General features: G+C 35.0%; 1 protein-coding gene across 13 annotated transcripts in view; it reads right to left on the bottom strand.

The window, feature by feature from the left end:
* The window catches only part of Birc6 (baculoviral IAP repeat containing 6), a 174,909-nt gene that overhangs the window by 72,723 nt on the left and 77,911 nt on the right, over positions 1–24,275 (bottom strand). For 8 of the 13 annotated variants that reach the window (XR_013113310.1, XR_013113309.1, XM_076942275.1 and 5 more), the window contains 18 exons: positions 23,269–23,601; positions 22,920–23,019; positions 21,294–21,508; positions 20,932–21,140; positions 20,128–20,474; positions 18,924–19,143; positions 18,267–18,400; positions 17,035–17,172; positions 13,794–13,921; positions 12,493–12,624; positions 11,233–11,448; positions 10,369–10,552; positions 9,879–10,034; positions 7,986–8,119; positions 5,671–5,824; positions 3,215–3,331; positions 1,453–1,607; positions 837–963 (listed from right to left, as the gene is read on the bottom strand). Coding sequence is in view for 11 of the 13 variants with exons in the window: in XM_076942275.1 (XP_076798390.1) it covers positions 837–963; positions 1,453–1,607; positions 3,215–3,331; positions 5,671–5,824; positions 7,986–8,119; positions 9,879–10,034; positions 10,369–10,552; positions 11,233–11,448; positions 12,493–12,624; positions 13,794–13,921; positions 17,035–17,172; positions 18,267–18,400; positions 18,924–19,143; positions 20,128–20,474; positions 20,932–21,140; positions 21,294–21,508; positions 22,920–23,019; positions 23,269–23,601 (3,199 nt within the window). In the remaining 2 variants the exon portion in view is untranslated. The remainder of the gene's footprint in view (positions 1–836; positions 964–1,452; positions 1,608–3,214; positions 3,332–5,670; positions 5,825–7,985; positions 8,120–9,878; positions 10,035–10,368; positions 10,553–11,232; positions 11,449–12,492; positions 12,625–13,793; positions 13,922–17,034; positions 17,173–18,266; positions 18,401–18,923; positions 19,144–20,127; positions 20,475–20,931; positions 21,141–21,293; positions 21,509–22,919; positions 23,020–23,268; positions 23,602–24,275) is intronic. The other 5 variants (XM_076942279.1, XM_076942281.1, XM_034513905.2 and 2 more) reach the window with 3 other exon arrangements.

Here is a 24,275-nt window from a genome sequence, read left to right as displayed (position 1 = left end):
ATTAAGGCTGAAGAGATAGTGCAGCATGTGAAAGCATCTACGGATGGGATTTTGAGTACCCAGAACCTACGTAAAAAGCTGAAGGTACAGACAACACCTATAGCCCTGGTACTGTAGCAGAGTACTCAGCAGAACTGCTGAGGCTTGCTGGCCGGCAACCTAGATCCAAGGTAAGTAAGAAACTGACTCAAGGGAATAAGGAAGGCAGTGATAGTGTAGGACACCTTAAGCCTTTCTCTGCACACACAGGAAACACAGAGACACATGTATGTATATATACACACACACACACACACACACACACACACACACCCCATGGATGGAAGGAGGGGAGAAAGAGGGGAGAAGAATGGGCAAGCAAAGAGAAAAAAGGGAAAGGGGGGGGACGACGAGCAGAGACGAGGTTTTTGTTTGGTTTTGTTCTGTTTGTTTTTCTGAGATAGGTTCTCACTATGCAATAGCAGACCCAGGCTGGCCTGAAACCCATGCCAGAACACCTGACTTAAAACATTAGCCAGGCCTTGATACTGAGCTTTCAAATAAACAGAAACAAACAACTCATCGTTGTAAAAAAAAATTGAGGTAGGGCTCACTATAGTTCCAGCTGACCTATAACTCACTATGTAGACCAGTCTGGCCTTAAGTCACTCACTTGACTCTGTCTCTCAAACACTGAGATTAAAGGTGATTGCCATCAAACCCAGGCACAAAGCACTTATTTCACCAAAATAATATAATCTGAACAATAAAGATAATATACATTTTAACCTAATTATGTCTATTTAAAAACTTGCTATTTGGATTACAGTAATGGTTTTCCAGCCAAGAAACCTTACCTTGATTTAATGAGATGACAGGTATCCGATTAGCATTATATAAAAAAATATCTGCTCCATTTTCTTTGTTCCCTGATGAACTAGAATTAAGGCTCAATGTGAGCCACAACTGAAGAAGTGATTCCAACTTTAAAAAAAAGAAAGAAAGAAAGAAAAAAACTAAGACGAGGAAAATGTACTTATATTATGAAGTACCATTCAAACAAAAATCTTTATGCTTATAACCTTATGGGTAAATAACTTGTTTCTCATTATCTCCAAACTATTTTAATTAGGTTCACAAGCAAACATATCTTAAAATTTTTGATAAATTATAATTTAACTGAATTAAAATATGTAATTCCCTCCGTATCCCATGTTTTCCTCAATGAAATATAAGAAGTCAATTCTTTTAAACCATAGAGTTATATACAATATAACACAGAAAGGAAGGTATCAACATTTAAACTCATGAAAATAAAAAATGGCTAACCACTAAGGGGGAGGGGGAAATCAGTAAATATTCCGAACATTTTTCTCAAATATAACAAAGAAACCATCATGGTCAGGTCATGTATGAACTTTTCATTCAGTTCCATCTAATAATAAACATTATAACTTTCCTTTAAAGTCCTACCTGAACATGATGGACTTGAAGCATGGAAAAAAGTTTATTGAAACAAACATTTAACATTGGGACAGATGATAACTGTATAATGAGCTGACTGTTCTGGTTTGCTGGTTGTAAACTCCCAAGAAGTGAATCGTCTGTTCCAGTTGGAGATTGTGAAACTGAAAACCAAACACAAGTACCACTTTATTAGCAAGTTTCAGAACACATAGGAATTAACTAACAGACAAAAGGTTAAAAACTTTTTATTAAAATTAAATTGTAAACAATGGTTCAATAGGATTTAGGAAAATTGCCTTTTATGAATTACTAGAAACTGAAGACAAGAAAAAGAAACTCGCAAATTCACAACATTATGCTTTGCCACTTTTCCAAAGTTAGTGAAAGTTACTAATTATTAAAGAAAGCAGTTCTAGAATACTGAAATATATAAAGTGCATGCATTTGTGTTTTACTGTGCTGTTAAATTTAGAGTGTAGCATTCTAGAAAAGTGTTTTGCCACTGAACCAGACCTGCAACCTTGCAGTTCATTAGTTCTTAACCTTGACTGCATTTCAACTTTCATTTCAACAAAGTTGATTATGCATAATCAACTGCATAGCCTTTCAATGTTTGCTGTTCAGATCACACAAGAATAAAATGAAAATGTATTTATGGGGAACAGAAAATATAAGAACACTGTAGAGAAATATATGTTACACTCAGACTATTATTAAACTAAAAAGGGACACACCTGGGTGAAGGATAGCGATCAAGGGAAGAAGAGTAACTGAAATAGGTATTATTTTCAAAAGGCTTCCAATAAATTTTAAATAAGCATTATCAAATAATGAAATGGGATCTTGAAGGCATACTGAACTGTCTCATGTCATCAGGGGACTGGACCCAATAAACAAGGTTCTCATATTAGATGAGAGATGTTGCACAATGTTTTTTATGCACTAATAGTAGGAGTTGTCTCCTTTTATTCATTCATCTTCTGTGAGCAAGAAAGAAATGCATGTTGTAAACTTTCTATTTATGAAGGGAAGGTAATATGTTTTGAGTTCTATCAAACCATAATCATCCACAACACTTGCAACTCTCTACATGTCTTCCTTCCTTCAGTATAGGAGACAATGAAGTGGCATGTATGACTAAGAAGAAAATGTCACTGTTAACTCCTCCTCCTCCTCAGCACCACTCCTTAATGTTGTCTTTGTTAAGCAGGGTACTCCTTAAAATGCACTCCCCTGACAGGAATAAATCAATCAGTACACATCAATATCAGCAATGCTCAACTCTGGCAGATCAACTGTCTCTGTCCAGATCACTAGAAAAAAGATTGTTTTTCTTCTGCTATAAGTAGAATGTGATGTCTCTCAATTCTGAGATTTGGTTAGGAGACCTTTGACTGACATTTCACCATACTATCAAGCCTAGTATTTCAAAATAAAGACACTAATACTTCAAAAGTGTGTTGTATTATGGATGTATAATAAAAATAATGAGCTATATAGTATTCCCTAGAACTTCCTTAACATCACAATAGCATATAAACAGGAATATTCTTTAGGTTTCTGGACTGAATCTAATTTTGGCACACACCTCAAATGTCCACTTGTGAATACACTATCTCATTTCACAACAGGACGGCAAGTTATAAGGGTTGTAAGTCATATACTCAAAGCTCCTTCAAATTTACCACACAGAATTTTAAACTTGTCCTTGGTGATTGTCAGAAAAGGAATAATCCATTGTAACCATGAGAATTGTAATCAAACTTACAGGTAGGAGATGTATTTGTTAATGCTTGTAAAATGGAATCGGCTTCCAGAGTAGACATCATTTTCAACATAAGTTCTGCTTGCTGTTCAAGGCCAACTTCTAGACGTGCATCTAAAGCTACAAAAGAAAGGAGGAGATATCTGAAGAGTCATGGACTCTCTACTATAGAAAGGTGTCAACATCTGATCCCAGAAGAGGATGATGAGGCTTCTACTTCACAAAAAGAAATGCTGGCATGTGCTATCAAGGTCTAAAACCAAGAAGTATATCTGAGCATCAACTTGCTCAGATGGGAAATAAACGGCACAGAGACATGTGGAATAAATCAATGACATGATGATGATGAAAAGGAAATACACTAAAGAAAGGGAGATGGCTTTCCCCCTCACAAAGAGAAGAAAAAAACAAAAAACAAACAACAACAAAAACCACCATCAATAGAGGATTATCAGATATAGAAATGAATTATTAGCTTATCATACTAGGCACAAATGTGTAGACATACACTCACATAGTAACATTAAGACAGCAATAACTACAATCCAAATCTTAGTTTCTTTACACAATTTGTAAAATATAGTAATTATAGAAGAGACTAACTTTCAAATACAAGCAAAAGTAGAAAATGATGAAGTTGAGGCATCATCATACTTTGCCGAAGAACTAGAAAATGCTCACAGAATAATGACTACTTATCATAGAGCCAGAGGCAATTTAAAGAGTCGTATTAGTCATATCTTATACAATTTACATATCCAATTAAATGAAAGTAATTTACTGAGCATATTTAATAATCATACATGAAAATGATCAAAATTATAAATATTATGTTTACAGCTTACAATAAAAATGAATGACATTAATAAATTATAAGCACCTGATTAAAAGAGAAAATCAAGGACCAAGTTAAAATTTAATGAAAACCTATCTAGAAACATACTCAGTCTTTAATCCCAGCACTTGGGAGGCAGAGGCAGGTGGATTTCTGAGTTCGAGGCCAGCCTGGTCTACAGAGTTAGTTCCAGGACAGCCATGGCTACACAGAGAAACCCTGTCTCGAAAAACAAAGAAAGAAAGAAATAAATAAACAAACAAAAAAATATAAAAACAAAAAAAAAAAAAAAACCAACAAAAAAAAGAAACATACTCAGGGTTGGTCTCTTATGTACAACACACATACATACACACACACACAATATTAAGGTAAAAAAAACTTAAAAGAAATTAAAAGCAATTTTGTGAATAAATATGTATGTTATTTAAATGTATATTTTGATCTGGATTGAGAATACACCCTCCTAGAGGCAAAGACCATCTAACAAAAACCCTAATACTAGACACTGGAGCACTCTTTTGAGTCAAGGCTTTTTTAGTCAAGGCTGTCCAAGAGACTCCTAAAACATACCAACTGTTGCTATTGCCTTTGGAAGCCCACAAATGTGGAAGGTGAATCCCTATTGGTAAAGACACCATGCATGTCAGAGGCCCTGAGCTAGAACTGAGCTGAATGTTTCCTCCCTAAGAATGAGCAGCTCTCTACTCCAACTTAAGACCTGCTCAACAAGAGAGAAACCACACCTGGTACTAAAAACCTAGCCAACTAAGTGGTAGTCAAGTCATGGATCCTGGAGAAGAACCTACAACCACCAATTTTCTAAATTAGCATAATCCATAACAAGTGGAACATTAATCCTTAAAACCCACAGGTAAGTGTAGTCTTCACCACATCAAGGAAACCTCTTTGCATCAGATGGAAAGCATTATAGGAAACAATAATCAATCAAAATGCAGAGCTATAAACCCAATCCCCATGGACACACCTAGAAAACCCTCTTGTACCTAAGGCTCAGGAAACATTGTAGAAGAGTGGGCAGAACGACTGTAAGTAAGAGCCAGAGGATCAGGGAGTTGGTTGGTGGTGAGACTTTCCCAGTAGTGTCAAATATTAGACCCATACAGTCTCAGCAATATGACTGCCCAGACTGCCTGAAAACATGCATACAAGTGACATTCTACAGACTGAGTGCATGATTTATGTATTCAGGAAGATTATATATCTATATATATGCATGTAATACAATGAATAGACATAAAGGCCATCAATTTGAAAGAAAGCAAGGAGGGGGATATGGAAAGGTTTAAAAGAAAGAAAGGAGGAGGGAAATGATGTAACTATATTGTAATCATAAAGAAAAAAGAAATTATAATAGAGTAATGTATTATCACTTCACATATCAAACAACCATCAAATGGCCTAGAGTTACTTAGAGAGAAATCAGAGTAGACCACCAATATACAGAAGCTCTTTCAGCATGCTGACAGAAACAAATACAAATGGTAAAGACAGTCCACTAGTGAAGCAAATTCAAAAACTGTACACAAAATTCAACTTCTCAAAGAAAAAACAAGTTTATAACTTTCTTAGTATATGCCTTAAAATATTTTTATGCACTTACCCTGAGACACTGAAACACTGACAGTCTGGGATCCATTCTTCTCTGTGGTTGATGGTGGTTTTGCTACGGGCATCCCCAGGCCTCCAATGTAAGGATTATAATTATAGGTACCATAATCAGCACCCCAATAGTCATACCATGTACTGCTTATGGGCTTTAAAAAAAACACAAAAAAGTTAATGTATTTACTTAATTATACATACTTGCAGTATTGTGATCAGTAAGTCTACAAAGTAAACATTTTCCTCCTAAATTCCCCAACGTTGCTGGAGTTTTATTAATTTACAAAAAGGTTCTGTAATATCCTGCTCATTTTCAGACAAAAGAGTACAACCTGAAAGGTAACTAGTATTATTAATAAAATGATGTACCAAAGAGTAATAATTATATAAGTATTACAAGTGCATCTCCATTAAAAATGGAGAGAGAGCAACAGAAATGATTCCAGCACGTCAAGTGGCTGCCTGAAATTCAGGTAATCCATAACTAACGTCTCCTGGCTTCTAAGAATTCTTTTTTTTTTTTTTTAAAAGATTTATTTATTTTTTACTTATATGAGTACACTGCAGCTGTCTTAAGATACACACTAGAAGAGGGCATCAGATCCCATTACAGATGGTGGTGAGCTACCATGTGGTTGCTGGGAATTGAACTCAGGACCTATAGAAGAGCAGTCAGTGCTCTTAACTGCTGAGCCATCTCTCCAGCCCAAGAATTCTTATTACATAACTGTTCATGGCTATGTGAGTTTAAGAGAGAGGAAAAAAATATGTGCTATATATGAAATTATCAATTTTTAGAAGTTCATTTATTAGCTGGGCAGTGGTGGCACACGCCTTTAATCCCAGCACTTAGGAGGCAGAGGCAGGTGGATTTCTGAGTTCGAGGCCAGCCTAGTCAAAGAGTGAGTTCCAGGACAGCGAAGGCTACAGAGAGAAACCATGCATGTCTTGAAAAAAACAAAAAACAAACAAACAAACAAACAAAAGTTCATTTATTTAGTGTGAGATAATATTAAGAGATTGGTTCTCTCTTTCTGCCATGTGGATACCAGAGATCAAAGCACCCTTGTCATTAGTACTTTTAAATTTTTTATTATGTTTAATTATATTAAAAATATATTACATAATATATTTATTATGTGTATTAAATCATATGTCTGTGTGCCACACATACCTAGTACCCACAGAAACCAAAAGAGGGTATCAGGTCCTGTGGAATTCGAGTAACAGGTGGTTATGCACCACCATATGGGTACAGGATATCAAGTCCAGGTCCTTGTTATGAACAGACAGTGCTCTTAACTGCTAAGCCAAACTTCCAGCCACCTTGTCATTGTTTCTTTGTTTTTTAAGAGCTACAAAATACTGCAGCTTAATGCATGCTGTAGCTGAATGATGGGATACATTTGGTAGCAAATGCGCATGGTGTTACTTATTACTACTGCTTTCTGTAAGATTAGAAAAGGATTTGATAGCTTATTAACTTTTTCATAGCACTAAGTCTTTTGTTGATTCCATATACTGTTCTTTTAATATCTATTTCATTAATTTCTTACCACCTATGTTTAGGATTGGGATATTTCTTGAAAGGCTCAAGTTTAGGTTATTTGATATCTATAATATTTTTATTATGCGTACTTACTGCTATAAACTTTTTTAGAACTGTCTTCTAGCTCAGAGGTTCTGAATGGACACATTCTTTTTTTTTTAATAAATCATTTTTGTTTGTTTATTTATTTATTTATTTATTTATTTATTTATTTCATATATGTGAGTTTGCTGTCTTCACACACCAGAAGAGGGCATCAGATCCCATTACAGATGGTTGTGAGCCACCATGTGGTTGCTGGGAATTGAACTCAGGACTTCTGAGAGAGCAGTCAGTGCTCCTAACCTCTGAGCCATCTCTCCAGTCCAGAATGGACACATTCTTAATATCATTTGTCTCTATAATTTTTTTTAGTTTCTGCTATGGTTTCTTGGATGACTCACTATTTATTCAGAAATATGTTTTTGTGGTTCCTTTACTTTCTCTTATTACTGATTTCAAGTATTACCACATTATGGTCTAATAAAACACAAGAAACTATTTAAGCTTGTCAGTGTATGTTTCTTAAAACTTCACTTGGATCCTAACGTGGAACATTGAGTAGAAACTTTCACGTGATCCTAAGATGATAACATGCGCATTGCCTATTTATTGAATGGAATAATATGTATACAGATCTCTTAAGTCCAGTTCATATACAGTGTATTTTAGTGCTGTAAGTACCAGACAAATGTGTAAGATGAAATTATTCTAACACAAAATACCTTAAAAACTTTGGCTGCAAGAGGATCCTTTTCTAGATCAATATCTAAAGGATCAATGTCAACTTCCATGAGATCTTGAAGTAGCTCAAGGTCAATTTCCTTATCTTTTTCCAAAGAAGAGAGAGGAGGCGTACCTTCACACGAGAAAGGAAGATTTCATTGGTAGAGTATAGTACATAAAATTTAATTGAAACACTGCATTATGTTATAGAAGTAAACACTTCATTTGCATACAACACATACATTTTAACATATCTAAATATACATATTTAAGAATTAACCAGCATGCAAACATCATTTGATAACACTATGAAAACTTCAATGCAATATCAGATAGTGAGTTATCAGCTCTTCTTAAAGTGAGATAAATCTTACTAGTCAATAATCATTAGTTTAACTAAAATGGATTAATATTTTGTCAAACTTATTATGTAATTCTCTTTAAAGTATTTCAACCATAATCACAGTAGTATCAAGAACTTAAGCTAAAGCCAAAGAGAATTAGGTTGTGAGACTATTTACTTATAAAATATTTACTATACAAAAAGTTATCTTGCTCCCAGATGTTACCAATTTTTTAACTTGCAGTGATTATTTTTTCATCCTTTCTTTTAACTAAATGCCCATGTATAGAATGCGCAGCTGACAAAAGCCTTTACTAGCTTCTGTATGTGTATAAAAACCAGTATGTCATTTGTTCGTTGCTGGAGGCAGAGATGCATGTTAATCTAGCACACTAAAGTATGAGGAGCTAAGGAGTACACTAATGACAAAGGCGAGGATACAAGCTTCTTGGCTGCAAATAGGAACTGTCTGCAAACAAAGTCTTTTCAAATGAAGAATGAGGGAGACTATAACTAAAACAATTGTAAGTGATTATAGAATGGTGTGTGTGTGTGTGTTTTCAATATTAAATAAAAAAAAGTAAGGATTATAAAAAAGTCTGTACATGCAAATTAACAAAAACAGATTATATATATATTATATTATATATATAATATATTATATTATAATTATAATTATATATAATTATATATATAAATATAATTATATATATTATATATATATAATTATATATATATATATATATATATATATATATATATCACAATATTTGGATATTAAAGAACAAGAGCTTTCAACGCTTCAACATGTAAGTGATGGTTAATCCCATCTGTCAACTTGAGATCTGGAATTATCTGGAAGTCTAGCCTCTGGGCATTCCTGTGGGAGATTTTTTTAATTGGTATAACTGAAATGTGAAGGCCTACCTACTCCTGGTGGTACCATTCACTGTACTGAGACTCTGGACTGAAAAAAAGATAAAGTGAGCTGGGCACAAGAATTCATCCACCCCTGCTTTCAGATTACAGATGTGATTGGTTCAACAAGCTCCTCACTATGACTTCCCCCGTAAAGAAAGAAGTGTCAATTTATGAACTCTGTTCAATTTTAGACATTTTATGAGTGCTTTCTCTACATATACATAGCCTGTGCAAGCCTGGTCCCTATATAAATAAGAGGAGGGTGTCAGATCCCTGCAGTTTGTTGTTGTGAGCCACTGTGTGAGCTGACTCTTCTGTCCCAATTCCTTCCTAAGTTCCTAAGTTCTGGGGATTGTGTTTTCCGCAACAGAAAAGAAATTAAGATAATATATGAAAATACTTACAGTGCTATAAAATGAAAGCAATACATAAACTACACTAAGTTAAAATGCTTAGTATACTATGAAATAATAGCAAAAGATATTTTTTAAAAAGTCCTATTTTAAAAGAAAACAGAAAAACACAAAACTCAATTTTGTAAGTCATGAACATTCTTCTGCAACTGAAAACCCATTTTCACTTAAAAGACAGAAGTGAGAGCTATTTTAAATATGACTTTATAAGTCACCTGCTATGTCATGTGTCAAAGGTTCATCTATGGTCTCCAGCAGCTGAACGGAAGATTGCGGGAGGGAGTCGTCAGAGTCGCCAGCTGTTGCACCGACATCATCGCTCACTGTGCCTTCTTCCATTGCTTCTGCGGCCACTGGAGCCAACAATTCTCCTGTGTTGGACAAGATGGTCCTAACCATTTTAATAGTTTATATGTTTTTATTACCCATAGGTAACAGGTGAAGAAGCTAATTGTTTTCTAAGGTCACCGAAGAACCAGTAAGCAGCATACTGCTTACTAATCACAAACAAGGCTTCCCTACCTGTGCACTCTAGTCATCCAGTAACTTTCTAAAACCACTGTTCCAATTGTCAACAAAGAGTACTTGAAATGGTTGCTACTGCAACATTTATGCATTTAGGAACTCTCTTACATTTCCCTTTCAGTATTACTTGAGCAATAACAAGCTAATTCTGACAAACCATAAGAAAAAATCCTGACAAACCTGCTAGAATGTCCTGCAGCATACAGGTTAAAGAATACTGAGCCCAGGCACCACCCCAAGAGATGTCTCCTCTATTGAAGTCAGTTCCAACCAGAAGCAGCAACAGTCTTTCTAGCTGTGGCTCATTCACAATCTCACATAGATGAATAGTTGGCCTGGTTGCATTTGCAATACGTGCAAGAACCTGAAACACATTATGAAATCATGTGCTTAAAATACCAGTTAAATTAAAAAATAGTAATAGAAACACTGACTGACACGACAGTTTTCAAAGCAGATGTTTAATTTTTCTATAAATTACTTAAAACAAAATACACACAATGAAACCTTGCACATTAAATATTATATCAAGATTGGTTTGTTTGTTTGTTTATTTATTTTCAATCAGGGTTTCTCTGTGTAACTCTAGCTGTCCTGGAACTTGCTCTGTAGATGAGGCTGGCCTGCCTCTACCATGTTGACTATTGAAATTAAAGGAGTGAGGCACCAGGTACAGATTTTGTGACTCGTTTTAAATTTGGGCAAATATTTACAAATACACAATGAGTATGCTGCAGGAAAAAATTCATGGCATTCAAATCATGTATATTTCTGTTTGTGATTAGTAATTCACTTATGTTTATATACTTCCTATGTGAATTCATAGAAATTAAAAATAGGCACACCCAAATTATCTACATTTCGAAGCCTCAAATATTAACCAAATAAAAAATTGCATCTGATTTTCTCAGGAACTAAGTGAAAAGTACATTTTTAAACCTTTCAAGGCATAATAAGACAAGGAAAATGAACATAAAAGAGAAAAACTAAAACAACTCTTTCTATTAGTCATGTCAATCAAAAACTGAATTGCAGCTTACTTACCTTGCAGACAAACAGTAAGAGGTCTGCATGGCATGTGAAATCCATGGAGAGGAGAAACAGGACAAGCTTTTGCACTACTGAAATACAGCGGTCATGGGCCAGAGTGAATGGAAGAGGCTCTATCTCAGGGCTTTCTTTTGTTGTTGTAACTTCAGTGTCTAAGTTAGAACGAGACCACTCTGCTGTGCGGCGCAGGCGGATCAAGTCCTTAAAGTGCTGCATACAGAAATATACATGATTTAGAGGAATGTTTACTTAACAGAAACTTCTCAGTATATACTTTTGTAATATGAAAATATCCAACATAGAACTTCTAATGCACAAAACTGTCATATAGACCATAAGCTTCCAAGAAAAAAAGGGGAGGGGGTTTTGTTTGTGAGCCTGAACCAATAACCTTTCTGTCTTATCTTGCAGATGCTCAGGTTACAGGCATCTTCACACCTAGCTAACGATTAAAAGTTGTCTATATTGACTAGCATAAGCTATCTCCTATTTAAAGTATATGATATACAAAAGAATTGCATACAGGCCATAAAACAGATAAAATCTAATATTTAAAACAAATCTTACCAAGACATTGATTCAAATTATTTCAATATCTAGAAAAGTATATGCTTTATAGAAACAGAAAATTTAGAAGTTAAGATTCAATGTTACTTAGGTCGTATGTAAATATCGAATACGAATACAAATTTAATGGATGTTTACTGTTTCTCTATTTTGAGACAATAGTCTTGCTTCTTGTAATCCATCTGCCTCAACCTATTTAATGTGGAGCTTATGAGCAAACACCACAATGAGAAAAAATATTTATTTAAAATAAAAAAATCACTGAAACTTAATTCAGATGTGACAGTGTTTGAGTCATATGCACAGCTCAATACAAAAAAGTTTTAATGCCAAATCTAAATGTTTGCATAATATAACTAGGGAAAAAAGAAATGATAAGTACTTACTTATTATTTTTCTTTAAAAGGATAAGATCATATTTATAATGTATTTTATTATACCATGAAAATAAGATAGAACCATCAATGTCAAATGATCAATCAGTAAAACTGCATAGGAACTACTTGATCTCTAATTTACTTATGCAGAATCCACTCTGAGGGTTACATACTAGGCAGTAAGTCCACACTACATTTCCTTCAATAAAGCTGAATGCTCTGATTTTGAATGTTTTTAAGATCAACATGTTATTTAGTTTCCCAATCATTATTAAAAACCTAGGATTACATTGCAAGGGGTAGATCTTACCTTGGAGGTTGCCTGCTTCAGTTTTGCTTGCTCTACTAGCAGTTTATATGATGAGCCTTTGTTACTCTGTATTTTTTCTTTTTCCATCTGTTCCACCAAAGCCTTCTGTTTTGCCTTTAGTAGGTTAAGTTGCTTAAAATATAAATAAACAACTTAATCTTAAAAATACCAATGTTAAGAACAAAAACATAATTATTATATTTCTCTCAGAATTTATACTTCAAATAAATAATCCTCTGAATAAAAAAGTAGATTACTGTGGCTAGAAAAATAGCTCAGCATTTTGCTGATCTTGCAAAGGACATGGGGTCGGTTCCCATCACCCACGCAACAATGAGCAACAATCTGTAATTCCAGTGCCAAGAGACCTGATACCCTCTCTGGCTTCCTCAATTATCAGACGCTCATTATTCAGGCAAAACACTCATATACATAAAAAGTAAAAATAAGTAAAATCTACAAAGCAAAGTACTGATATATTTGACATATTAAGCCCAAGAATACAACTCTGAAGAGGCTAGACATAAAATGAAACATACTGTATAGCTCCCTACCAATATTTTACTTAATCATTAAACACAATAAACTACACAGACCTAAAGGCAATAAAATACAACACTACCTATAATAAAAGGACAGAAGAAATGAATAAAACAAAGAATGTGAATACTGGGGAAACCCTTGCATAGACATGCTACTCCAACTTAGGAACCATGGTAGACTTCTTTGAGAAAATGATGTACTAACATCAGAAAAACAAGCAAAAGACTAAAAATATGTACTTAGAAATTTAAAAAATTAAAAAAAAAAAAAAAAAAAAGAAAGAAACAAAATTTACTCAGCACATCCAAATATCCTGGATGAGAAAATGAGTGCAGGTTGCTCCACAAACTTAAATTCAATACTATCTAATATTCAAGATATTAAAATCTAAAAGTTAGAAGGGCAGATGACAAATAACTTCATCTAAAGGTCAACTCAAGGCCATGAGAAATTTAAGAATAAGTATTATTGGATTTGGACAAAACTAAAACACCAAAACCCATGATAAATGGCAACATGGACAAGGAAAACAAAACCAACAAACCCTTTAAGCAAGAACAATTCTTTAACAAAAGGAACAGGAAACCAAGCAGTTTGAAGAACATCAAAACTAAGTGAAGTAAATGTTTGCCATTTTACAAATACAGTCACCAAAGTAGTAAACCAACAACCGAGGCAGCTTGCTAAATTCCCGTCTAAGGTCAAGAAATGATACCAAATGACAGACTCAAAACTAAAACAAAGTTACAGACCATTACCTGCTTATGATGAACAAGCTGCTTTCTGATTTTTCTGGAATATAATCTATCGAGGCTACTGCCTCCCTTGGAGGATCTATTTAAGCTCTGAGTATGCAGGTTATTGTTAATAAAACTCCACTGGTTACCTGGAAAGAAAACTTTTTATTAATAATTCTTTTAAATATGACTTTGGAGTAATTTCTATACAACAAAAACCACAAGAATATATCAACCAAGACAAAGCATTTTAAAGACAGCTCTCTGAAGGTTAAACAAATGACTGACAACAGAGTTCTGTATCCAATCTCTTCTTGAGCATTCCAGACACTTTGTCACAAAGCTTAAGATTCATTTTGAGCTCAGCAGTGGCCTACACCTTTAGTCTCAGCTCTTGGGAGGCAGAGGCAGGAAGATCTCTGAGTTCCAGGGTAGCCTGGTCTACAACAAGTTTTAGGACAGCCGAAGCTGTCCTATCTCAAAAACAAAACAAACAAAAAAAAAAAAAACAAAAACAAAAAATACCCATTTTTAATTGGGTTATTTAGTTTTTCAGAGGTTAACTTCTTGGGTTCTTTATATATTCTGGATATTAGCCCAATGTTGAATAAAAAGTTGTAAAGGATTTTTCCCAATCTGTAGGTTGCTGATTTGTCCTATTAACAGTGTCTTTTGTTTACAAATGCTTTTCAGTTTCATGAGGTCCCATTTATCAATTCTTGATCTTAAAGCCTGAGCCACTGGTATTCTGTTGAGGAAATTTCCCCCAGTGTCAATGAGTTTGAGGTGCTTTTCCATTTTCTCTTCTATTAGATTCACTGTATCTGGTTTTATGTGGAGGTCCTAGATCCACTTAGACGTGAGTTTTGCACCAGGTGATAAATATGGATCTATTTTCATTCTTCTACATACAGACAGCCAGTTAGACTAGCAACATGTATTGAAGAGAAAGGAACGGAGGGGAAAAGGGGAACAAGATCAGGTGCTGGGGGGTGGAAAGGAGAGAAGTCCAGGGGGCCAGGAGAATGAATGGAAATATGCAGTCTCAGGGGATGGGAGATGGGGGGGCTTAGAAAGTAACAGAGACCTGGGAGGTGAGAAGCTCCCAGGACTCAAAATGGGGGTGACCTTAGCCAAAATGCCCAACACTGGGGAGAAGGAAATTTAAAGAGTCCACCTCCAGTAGAGAGACAGGGCCCTAAGTGGAAAGACAAGGTTAGCAACCCACAGTCAAAATTTCTGACCCAGAATTGTTCCTGTCTAAAAGAACTGAAGGGAAAAAGTGGAAAATAGACTAAAGAAAAGGTAGTTGAGTGATCTGCCCAACTTGGGATTGTCTCATGGGGGTGGAGATGGGGGGCATGGACACTATTTCTGACGCTATGATGGATGTACTTACAGACAGGAGCCTAGCATGGCTATCCTCTGAGAGGTCCTACTAGCACCTGACTGAGATAGATGCAGATACTTACACCCAACCATTGCACTGAAATCAGGGAGCCCTGTGAGAGAATTAGGGGAAGGATTGAAGGAGCTAAAGGGAAGGGCAATCCCATAGGAAAACCAGCATACAATTAACCTGGACAACTGGGAGTTCCTAGAGACTGATTCAACAACCACATGGGCTGGTTCGAGGTTCGGGGCACATATATAACAGAGGATTGCTGGGTCTGGCCTCAGTGGGAGAAGATGCACCTAATACTCAAGAGATCTGAGGCCCCAGAGAAGCGGAATGCCCGAGGGGGGGCAGGGGGGAAGGGAGGGGTACCCTCTCGGAGGCAAGGGGGATAAGCAACTGTGGGAGGGGTAACCTGGAGAGGGGAGCATCTGCTGGAATGTAAATAAATAAATAAATAAATAAATAAAAAACCAAAACAACTAGAAACACTAAATTCATTCTGAGCAATATTAACTTTGATGTGTTCTATATAAGAAATAGTAATGATAGCAACAATACGAATAAAAAGGTTTTGTACAACAAAGACAGTAATAATATTAAAAAGGTTTTGTACAAGCACCAAAAAAGGCTATTCAGGTTAATGACTGCCAAAACGAGTTTAATAGTTCAAAAGGCAGGCTGCATAACTACATTTACCCTTGGGGTTTAGAACACATCCACATTATTGTGGATGGTTCTATCCCTCAGTCTGGCCTAAAACCATTCTTCTCTGATCTTTTTCACTGTTATTTTGAGATAGGGTCTCACTATGTATACTGCTCTAGCTAAACTTTACACAGAGTATGTAATGCTTCTGTTGCCCAATAGCTGGAATTGAAAGTATACCCCTCCATACAGAATGCCTCTTCTGATTGATTTATTAATAACGTTAAAATGTTTTCCTATTTCTGACATTCATTAATCATCGTAGTTCAAAATGGTCAAACCCTGAAAATGTCTTCCCATCATTCCTCCTTGATAATATCAAACAATAAAAATAAAATTTAAGACTTCAAATACAATTTATTCTATATAATTTAAAACTGTAGTTACAGTTAACTCAATGCCAATGTTTATCCCTTTATCCTAAACCTGAGGAAATGAATTGATGCACACTTTTTTTTAACACCAACATAAAATAAATTCCCCACAGCTGAGAGTACTCTTTCCAAAACTATTAATTTATCAAATATAGAATTGTATGGATTCTATTTGCTGTATTGACATGTTAGATTCAGCTGCCTCAAATCTTATATTCAAATCATTGATGATTATAATGAATGCAAAAATTCACTTCATTTTAGATGTCTGATTTCCCTTCATTTGTAAACTTTTGTGCTCCAAGCCTACTAAAAACTAATAATGTTAAGAATCTCCAACTCAAAAAATAATTGTTGCTAAAGAAAACAACTGAACTAAACTGAATAGTGTATTTTAAAAAATGGCATACTACATTAAAATAAATTTTTAATGGAGAGGAAGAAAGAAATGTAATTAAGATATAATCATTAAAATAAAAACTAAACAAATAAAAAGTTTAAATCCTCCATAAATTCCCTTGCCATAACCTTACTTCTGAAAGTATTAAAGTAATGGTGCAGGGGTGAAAACTATAGATGGACTGATGGACTAAAATTCATATCCAGACAAAGAAGTGTGTCCATCAAATATAAATTCTATTTTTCAGCAAATTCGTAAAGAAAATTAACTCATGTTTTACATAAATTACATACATCTGGTTATCTCCGGGTCAATAGCCAGAACAGGAACAAGCGTGGAGTCACTGAAAATCCCCACCAACACATTATTATAAACTTCTGATACCTGTCAGAAACCTTTCCCTGTCTTTACCATTCAAAGGTTTCTTTGCAGCTGCTGCTTCATCTTCAACAGTGGCCACATAATCCAGTAACCTGGACACCAGCATAACAACCCAACTGATCATGGGAATATCCAGGACTCCTAAAGAGAAAAGAGAAGGGGAGAGTCAAGTAAACATGAGTCCTAAGGACAACTGAGAAACCATCTTACAAACCAAGAACACACTGCATCATGACCAACACCAAAATATTACAATATACCTTAAAATTAGACACTCATGACACAAAGTGAGTAGAAAACTAAATGTAATAAAGAACATGATACAAGGGGCTGGAGAGATGGCTCAGCAGTTAAGAGCACTGAGTGCTCTTCCAGAGGTCCCAAGTTCAATTCCCAACAACCACATGGTGGCTCACAACCATCTATAATGGGATCAGATGCCCTCTTCTGGTGTGTCTGAAGATAGCTACAGTGTACTCCTATACATAAAATAAATTAAATCTTTTACATTAAAAAAAAAAAAAGACACAAAAAAAGATATAGGGCACACAGGAAACTAAAATAAATTGTATACCACACCTTATACCTCATACTAACAATTATACTCTATAGCTTATTTCATGCTCAAATGAAACCTACCACTGGCCAAAAAGGAAGTGTGCTTATAAATAAACATATGAGGAGGCTAAAAGATTACAAAAATGTTCAAGTTCACCATTCAGGAGACAGAGGTAGGTGGATCTCTGTATGTTCAAAGCAGCCTGGTCTGTATAATAAATTTCCAGACCAGTAAAATCTACATAACAAAATCTTGTCTATTAAAACAAAAATAAACAAAAATCTGGGCATGATATTGTACAACTTCAATCCCAGCCCTCAAGAGGCAGAAGAAGAACCCTTCAGTTCAAGGCCATTCTGATCTACATAGCAAGTTTTAGGGTAGGCAGGCCTACAAAGTAAGACAGTGTCTCAAAAACAAACAAGAAAACCTCCAGATAGATAGATGAACAGATAGATTAAAAAAAAACAAACCATCTAAGTTCATAATTCAAATGATGGGTTGAAAAGACAACTTGCTTGTGGTAGTCAACCACAAGAAACCTATTCATTCTAAAGCCTGTATCACAAAATGATTAAAATGTATTGCAAGGACTATCAAAGAACATCCAAAATATTTCACAGAAACAGTACTTAGAGTAACTATAAATACTAAAGACAGTCACTTTATATAATACCTTCTGTCCTTCTTTGCATGGTTAACTCTGGCTGAAGAGGTGATAATAAATTATCTAAGAGATTAAGTAAGCTTTCCAATACTCCACTGTTACTAAGTGATCGCTGACCAATGCAGGAGAGTAACATAAAGACCCTGCAAACAGATTCAAAGAAAATGACCAGTGAGAATCAATTTAAATTGTTCCACTTTTAAAGAAACGCATTTGCATAGGAATTACAAAGCATGCCTGCTTCTTAAAACCATTTATTGATAAGTTAGAAAGAAAGATTTCTATCAAGAGAAATGATGTAAAGTGAGTTACTATTCTAGTTATTGGTTATTTTCTCTAATGCTACCCGTAAGAAATCAAGCACTTAGCAGAGAACAAGCTCTACCAGAGCCTAAAAAAATCACATTTAATACACAAGGCACAGCATGATCCTATAGAAACTACATACCAAGACCTACACAATCCCATAGATTGATAAAGAAAATCTCCAATGGTGAACACAGTAGAGCTCATGTCCTTCATTTAGAACTTGCCAAACCATGAGAAGACCTATTTTGTTTTATATCTACATTTATTTTACTATCCATGTAAACAAAACTTCACACTGACAATGACTCTACAAGTAAAAGTCATTTACAATAAACACCACTGATATCTCCAACCTACCTATCTTGTGGGAAGATGAGAAGCTGTTCTGAATTATACAGCTCCTGAAGAACATTAGAAAGGAACTGGCCCCACCATCTCTCACCACCACACAGCTGAACAAGGAGAAGGCCAGTATGCAATCGTATCTTTGGGGTCCCACTGATGCATAAGTGTTTAAACAGCTCTTCACAGGCCTGAGCGTGAAAGGTACTCTGCAAAACTGCAGGAACAGAATGCCCTGTTACAAGAAAGAAACAAACGACTTATCTAAGTATATGTATGGTGTTAAGAGCAACACCAGTACACCTACATTCACATTTTTCCCCAGCAATCAGTAAACAATTATATTCTATTTATTTTGTGACTTATTTACTGCTTTTATATAGAAATTAGTTGTAAAATATTTAGCAGTAAGAAGAGATAGCACATACGCTGTGTTTCTTGTTTCTGTAGTCAGGTTTATCAAATTCCCTTACAAGTGAATATGGGAATAAGTATAAATGGGAAAAAAAAAAAAAAAAAAAAAGATCAGACATCTGAAAAAAGGGCTAGAAACATAAATAAGCAATCCAAAGAAGTTCATGGCTAGAATACACTACTACTTTATTAGGTCAGAATACATTAACTATTCTACTTTTATGCAATGCTTAATGTTTTCTCACTCAAATACGGATGCATAGTTTTTCAACAAACCTAAGAAATCAAAATTCATTTAAGATACATTAGAATAAGAAGTAGGCAGATCTCTGAGTTCAAGGCTACCCTGGTCTACAGGGTGAGTTCTAGGAAAGCCAGGGTTACAAGGAGAAGCCTTATCTCTAAAAGACAAAAAATAAAGCAAAACTTTAGAAAGAAATTAATTGGAATAAAAAGCATGAGGATGCACTCAGTAGGAAAGCACCCATTTACCACATGCCAAGCCATAGATTCAATGCATGACATGGCAACAAGAATAAAAAAAAAAATCAATAAAGGAGAAATAAATGAGTGAACCTATAAAAATTTCTTAAGTACATTAAACAGGATATCAAACGAAAAATGTCTAGAGAGACCAGTGAAGAGAACTTAACTAGCATGAAGACCTAACAATTCAATCCCCAGCACAACACATTCATTTAAAAAAAAAAAAATACCCAGAAAGTAATTCTATGTACCCAAAACATGCAGCAGAAAAATATTCAACCATTCCAAGTCTCTAAGTGTCACTGAGCCAAATACAAACCATTGGAAGAGTGCAGAAGGCTGAGCAGTGTGTCCAGTAAGTATCTCACAATGGTGCGTAACTGCTCTGTGGATGACGTCTGAATCAGGTCTTCTGGACCTGATGTTTCACTCAACGTCTTCCGACTTGCACCTATGGCTACTTTGAGCCTCTGTACTGCATTGTGAGCCAGGTTTAGTTGAAGCTGTAGCTGAATACAATCTTGATAAGCAGAAAAAACTCTACTGTCCTCTTCAACTGCTTTGTCTGGTTTTCGCAAAAAGTATTGTGCATTGTTCGCACTATTGAGAGGAGGAAGATCAATACTCTGCAAAAGAGCTTCCAGACGATGACAGGCTAAGTTATATCTACAAGTAAAAATAAATGAACAGGCATCCCTTCAGTCTTCTTTTGTATCTACACACTGAATACACATCTCTTAAAATATATTAAAGCACAATTACTATGAAGAATTATTCTTGGGCCAGGTACTGTAGTAAACACCATTAATCCCAGTACTCCAGAGGCAAAAGTGGGCAGCTAGCCACCTATGGTTGGATAATAGCCACAGTCACTTCTAGGCTACCCAGAGCCACAATAGAGACCCTATCTTAAAACAAAGAAACAGACAAACAAGCAAATAAAATAAACTACTGTTCACAAATATTAATAAATGCTACTACCAATTAGCTAACAATATTCTCATGTTTTCAATCCTGCTGTAATCTACACGTTTGTTCTTCTTCTGCTCTTTTCTATGCAGATACAGAAAACATTTCTTGGCAGAAATAATTTAACAAAATACATGAGCAAATTTCCATTAACCTGCACTGTATATCTTCTTGTAGAGCAACCATCATTGCTAAATGCTGGTCGATTTCTGGTTGGCTAGCAGATTCTCCTTCACCTCTTAGAGGATCATGCATTAACTTCAGTTCACTTTCCCAAGGTAAGATATAGGTATGCCCATAGTAAAATCCTAAGGGGATCTTTGCTCTGGCATTTGTGCTTCCATAGCGTCCAATGACAGTTATCTGAAATGAAAAATTGCAAATATACATACACATGTGATACAATTTAAAAATCTGAGCTATGTATTTTGAAAGATAAAGGTATACTCTTTAGTAATATGTCAATGTAGTACTAAGAAACATGAAAAATATAGTTACTTTCTTAAAGTTCTTTACCTTCATGAATCTGCACACAGGTGGAGGTATTAAGTCATGCAGAATTAGAGAATGGGTACTTATATCAGTTGCCACGACCAAACGCCTTCCATCCACTTCTTCTCCTAATGTCCATATGTCAATTGATAAGGATGCCAAATCTCCACAAGTAGGAATCAGTACATCTGTCAATAGTATAGGTCTTCCAAAATCCAGGGTCACAAATCTCCTGGCTCCTATAAAGGAAAGAGAACCACGTGAACCAGCAAAAAATGATCAAGTGACCCAAGTATATACTCAAAATATATTAAAGCATTCTTCTTAAAATAAAAAAAAAAACAAAATTATTAAACTATAAGAGAATTTAGCTAAGTAGCTTTATCAATATTTATTCATAAATTCTATAATTCCTTAGTATGTCAAAGCTTGAGATTTGATACCAAACTTGCTGAAAACTCAGGTTTCAAAAACCTGAGGTCAAAGGTTTTAAGATTGTTAAGACAAAGCAGTCAAGTATAGAGTGAAATCTTAATGTATTCAAACATTGCAATTTAACAACTAAACCAGTGAATGCACTAAAAGGTAAACCTATAAGTCCCGATATGAATACTCCTTGTCTTAACTTTATCACTAGATAAATGTTTTATGTAACTTTACATGTGAAAGTCTTGTTAACTTCTAAGGCAGAGGGCTAATATATTGGGTTTAGCATGCATAGAAAATTACATGGTAATATTATCAATATAAAATATGACTCAGTGGGCAGTGGTGGCACACATCTTTGATCCTAGCACTTGGGAGGCAGAGGCAGGTGAATTTCTGAGTTCGAGGCCAGCCAGGTCTACAGAGTGAGTTCCAGGGCAGCCATGGCTACACAGAGAAACCCTGTCTGGAAAAACCAAAAAAAAAAAAAAGACTCAACAGTTAACAGCACATACTGCCGCTCTTCCAAAAGCTATGCTTGTTTCCTAATGGGGCTGATATGATTCAAATATGTCCACAGGTTAAAGTCAAACTACAGTATAAACAACTTCACAAGCAGAGCAAGAAAATTTTTCTCTACATATTATAACACTAATGATGCTAACCAACTTATAATTAAATGAACATGAAATAGAAAAAAAAAATTTTGTAAGTTTTAAAACTCCCTTTCTAGAGCAAATATGATTCATTTGCTCATATGAAGAGAAACACTGATATAGTACGTCCATTTTCTCCATAAGGGTATTTTATATTTTCCCTGTTCCTACAGGATAAAGCTAAAAACTAGTAGAATTAGAAAGGTAAAAGTAGCTAAAATGTATCTGTAAATATGCATGCATCCCTCCCAATTACAGACTTCTCGAATACTACAGGACACAAATATAGATATGCTAGTTTTAAAATACTGCCATGTAGTCTAGTTCTAACATAATGACAACAAGAATTTAAGGATACCATTTGCATCATTTCTATTTCAATAGAAAAAACTTAGATACAGAAATCTTGTTTCAACCCAAACAATTTACACCTCCTGCAGTTATTACTCTCAGTAGAATGCACTTACTTGAGAGCAAGTGTACTTTATTTGCAGTAAGTCATAAATGGAGCCCAAGAGACTAAGCAAAATAATAATAATAATAATAATTATAGAAATGCAAAGATTACCTGAATGCATTCGCTCTATAATAATGGACTGGTGAGGTGGTGGCTGAAGAAAATGTGAGGCATGAGAAATTGCAAGGGCCAGACCAGAACCAAGTGGATTCTAGATAAGAACAAAAACAAAAAACACCAAAACAATACAACTTTGTACTAATACTCTTGCTCTTAAAACACCTTCTAACCATAACATTAAATTAACAAGTCTAATTTCTGGATATACATCTTGAAATATTTTATAAAAGCAAAATGACCTGAAACACTTTCATGATAATTTAAACATTTGACTTTCGAAGTTAGAATTTATTTAAAAATATAAGAATCTAAGTTAATATTTACTTAAAGCATCATTTACCATTCTAGACTTGTTGGAATTTTTGTTATGTGCAGCAAGATTCACTGCTGGAGGATCAATGACTGAGCCTGGAAACAGCTGTGCAAGTTCAGCATTAATCACTACAGAAACTGCTTCATTGGGCGGAGTGAGTGGTGGAGTCATAAAAAGTGGTGTTGTTTTTGGAGTGGGTGGAATAACATCAGATGGATGGATGAAAAATCCAGGAGCAGCCACTGGGTTGGAAGGCACAGCATTGTGAACAGGACCTGCTGCTGCGGCTGCGGCTGCTGATGCAGCTGCTGCTGCGGCTGCTGCTGTGGTCTGGTGCAACTTAGCTTCCAGCTTTGCTTTCTGTAAAAGAAGTAAAAGCAACACCTATAGAAGAATCCTGACTAAGCTGTGAGAACACTTGATGATTATATATAATAAATTTAAATGAGATTAACAGATCCTGGTTACATAAGATAAAAATGAAGTTAACAACACATGAAGCCCTGCCTTGTTAGGAACATTTCTTAACATACTATACAAAATTTTCTTACATATTAAGGGAACTAGAAAGAGCTCAAAACATGAAAAGCAAACAGAACAATTAATTATAAATAATGAAGCCAGTTCTGCACAAAACAAAATGAAGCAAAGTGAATTCAATGTTAACTGACAGGACACAATTTCTCAAGCAGAATTTGTACAGGTTACATTTAGTCAGCAATTAAATCAATAAACCACATTATCATAATTGCTGTACTTAGAATCAAATTAATGTCCTACATTTTATAATGTCCTAGAGTCTCTGTTCCATGAAAACAGTAACTGGTGACTATATAATATTTTTCCAAGAGTTTTTAAACATAAAAGTAGAATTAACTTCAAAAAGACGCAAAAATATCATTTTTCTCAATCACATACCAGTTTTTTTATATAATTTTAATACATTTAAACATATCACAAAGACATTACCTCAAGTTTTTGTTGAAACTGATTAGCTCAGACTGAACAACCTACTTTCCTTTATGAAAATAATG

Source organism: Arvicanthis niloticus, chromosome 11 (assembly GCF_011762505.2).
Source record: "Arvicanthis niloticus isolate mArvNil1 chromosome 11, mArvNil1.pat.X, whole genome shotgun sequence".
In the NCBI taxonomy this organism is placed as follows: Eukaryota; Metazoa; Chordata; class Mammalia; order Rodentia; family Muridae; genus Arvicanthis; species Arvicanthis niloticus.
Note: the sequence above shows the minus strand (reverse complement) of the source record. Positions and strands in the feature narration are given on the sequence as shown.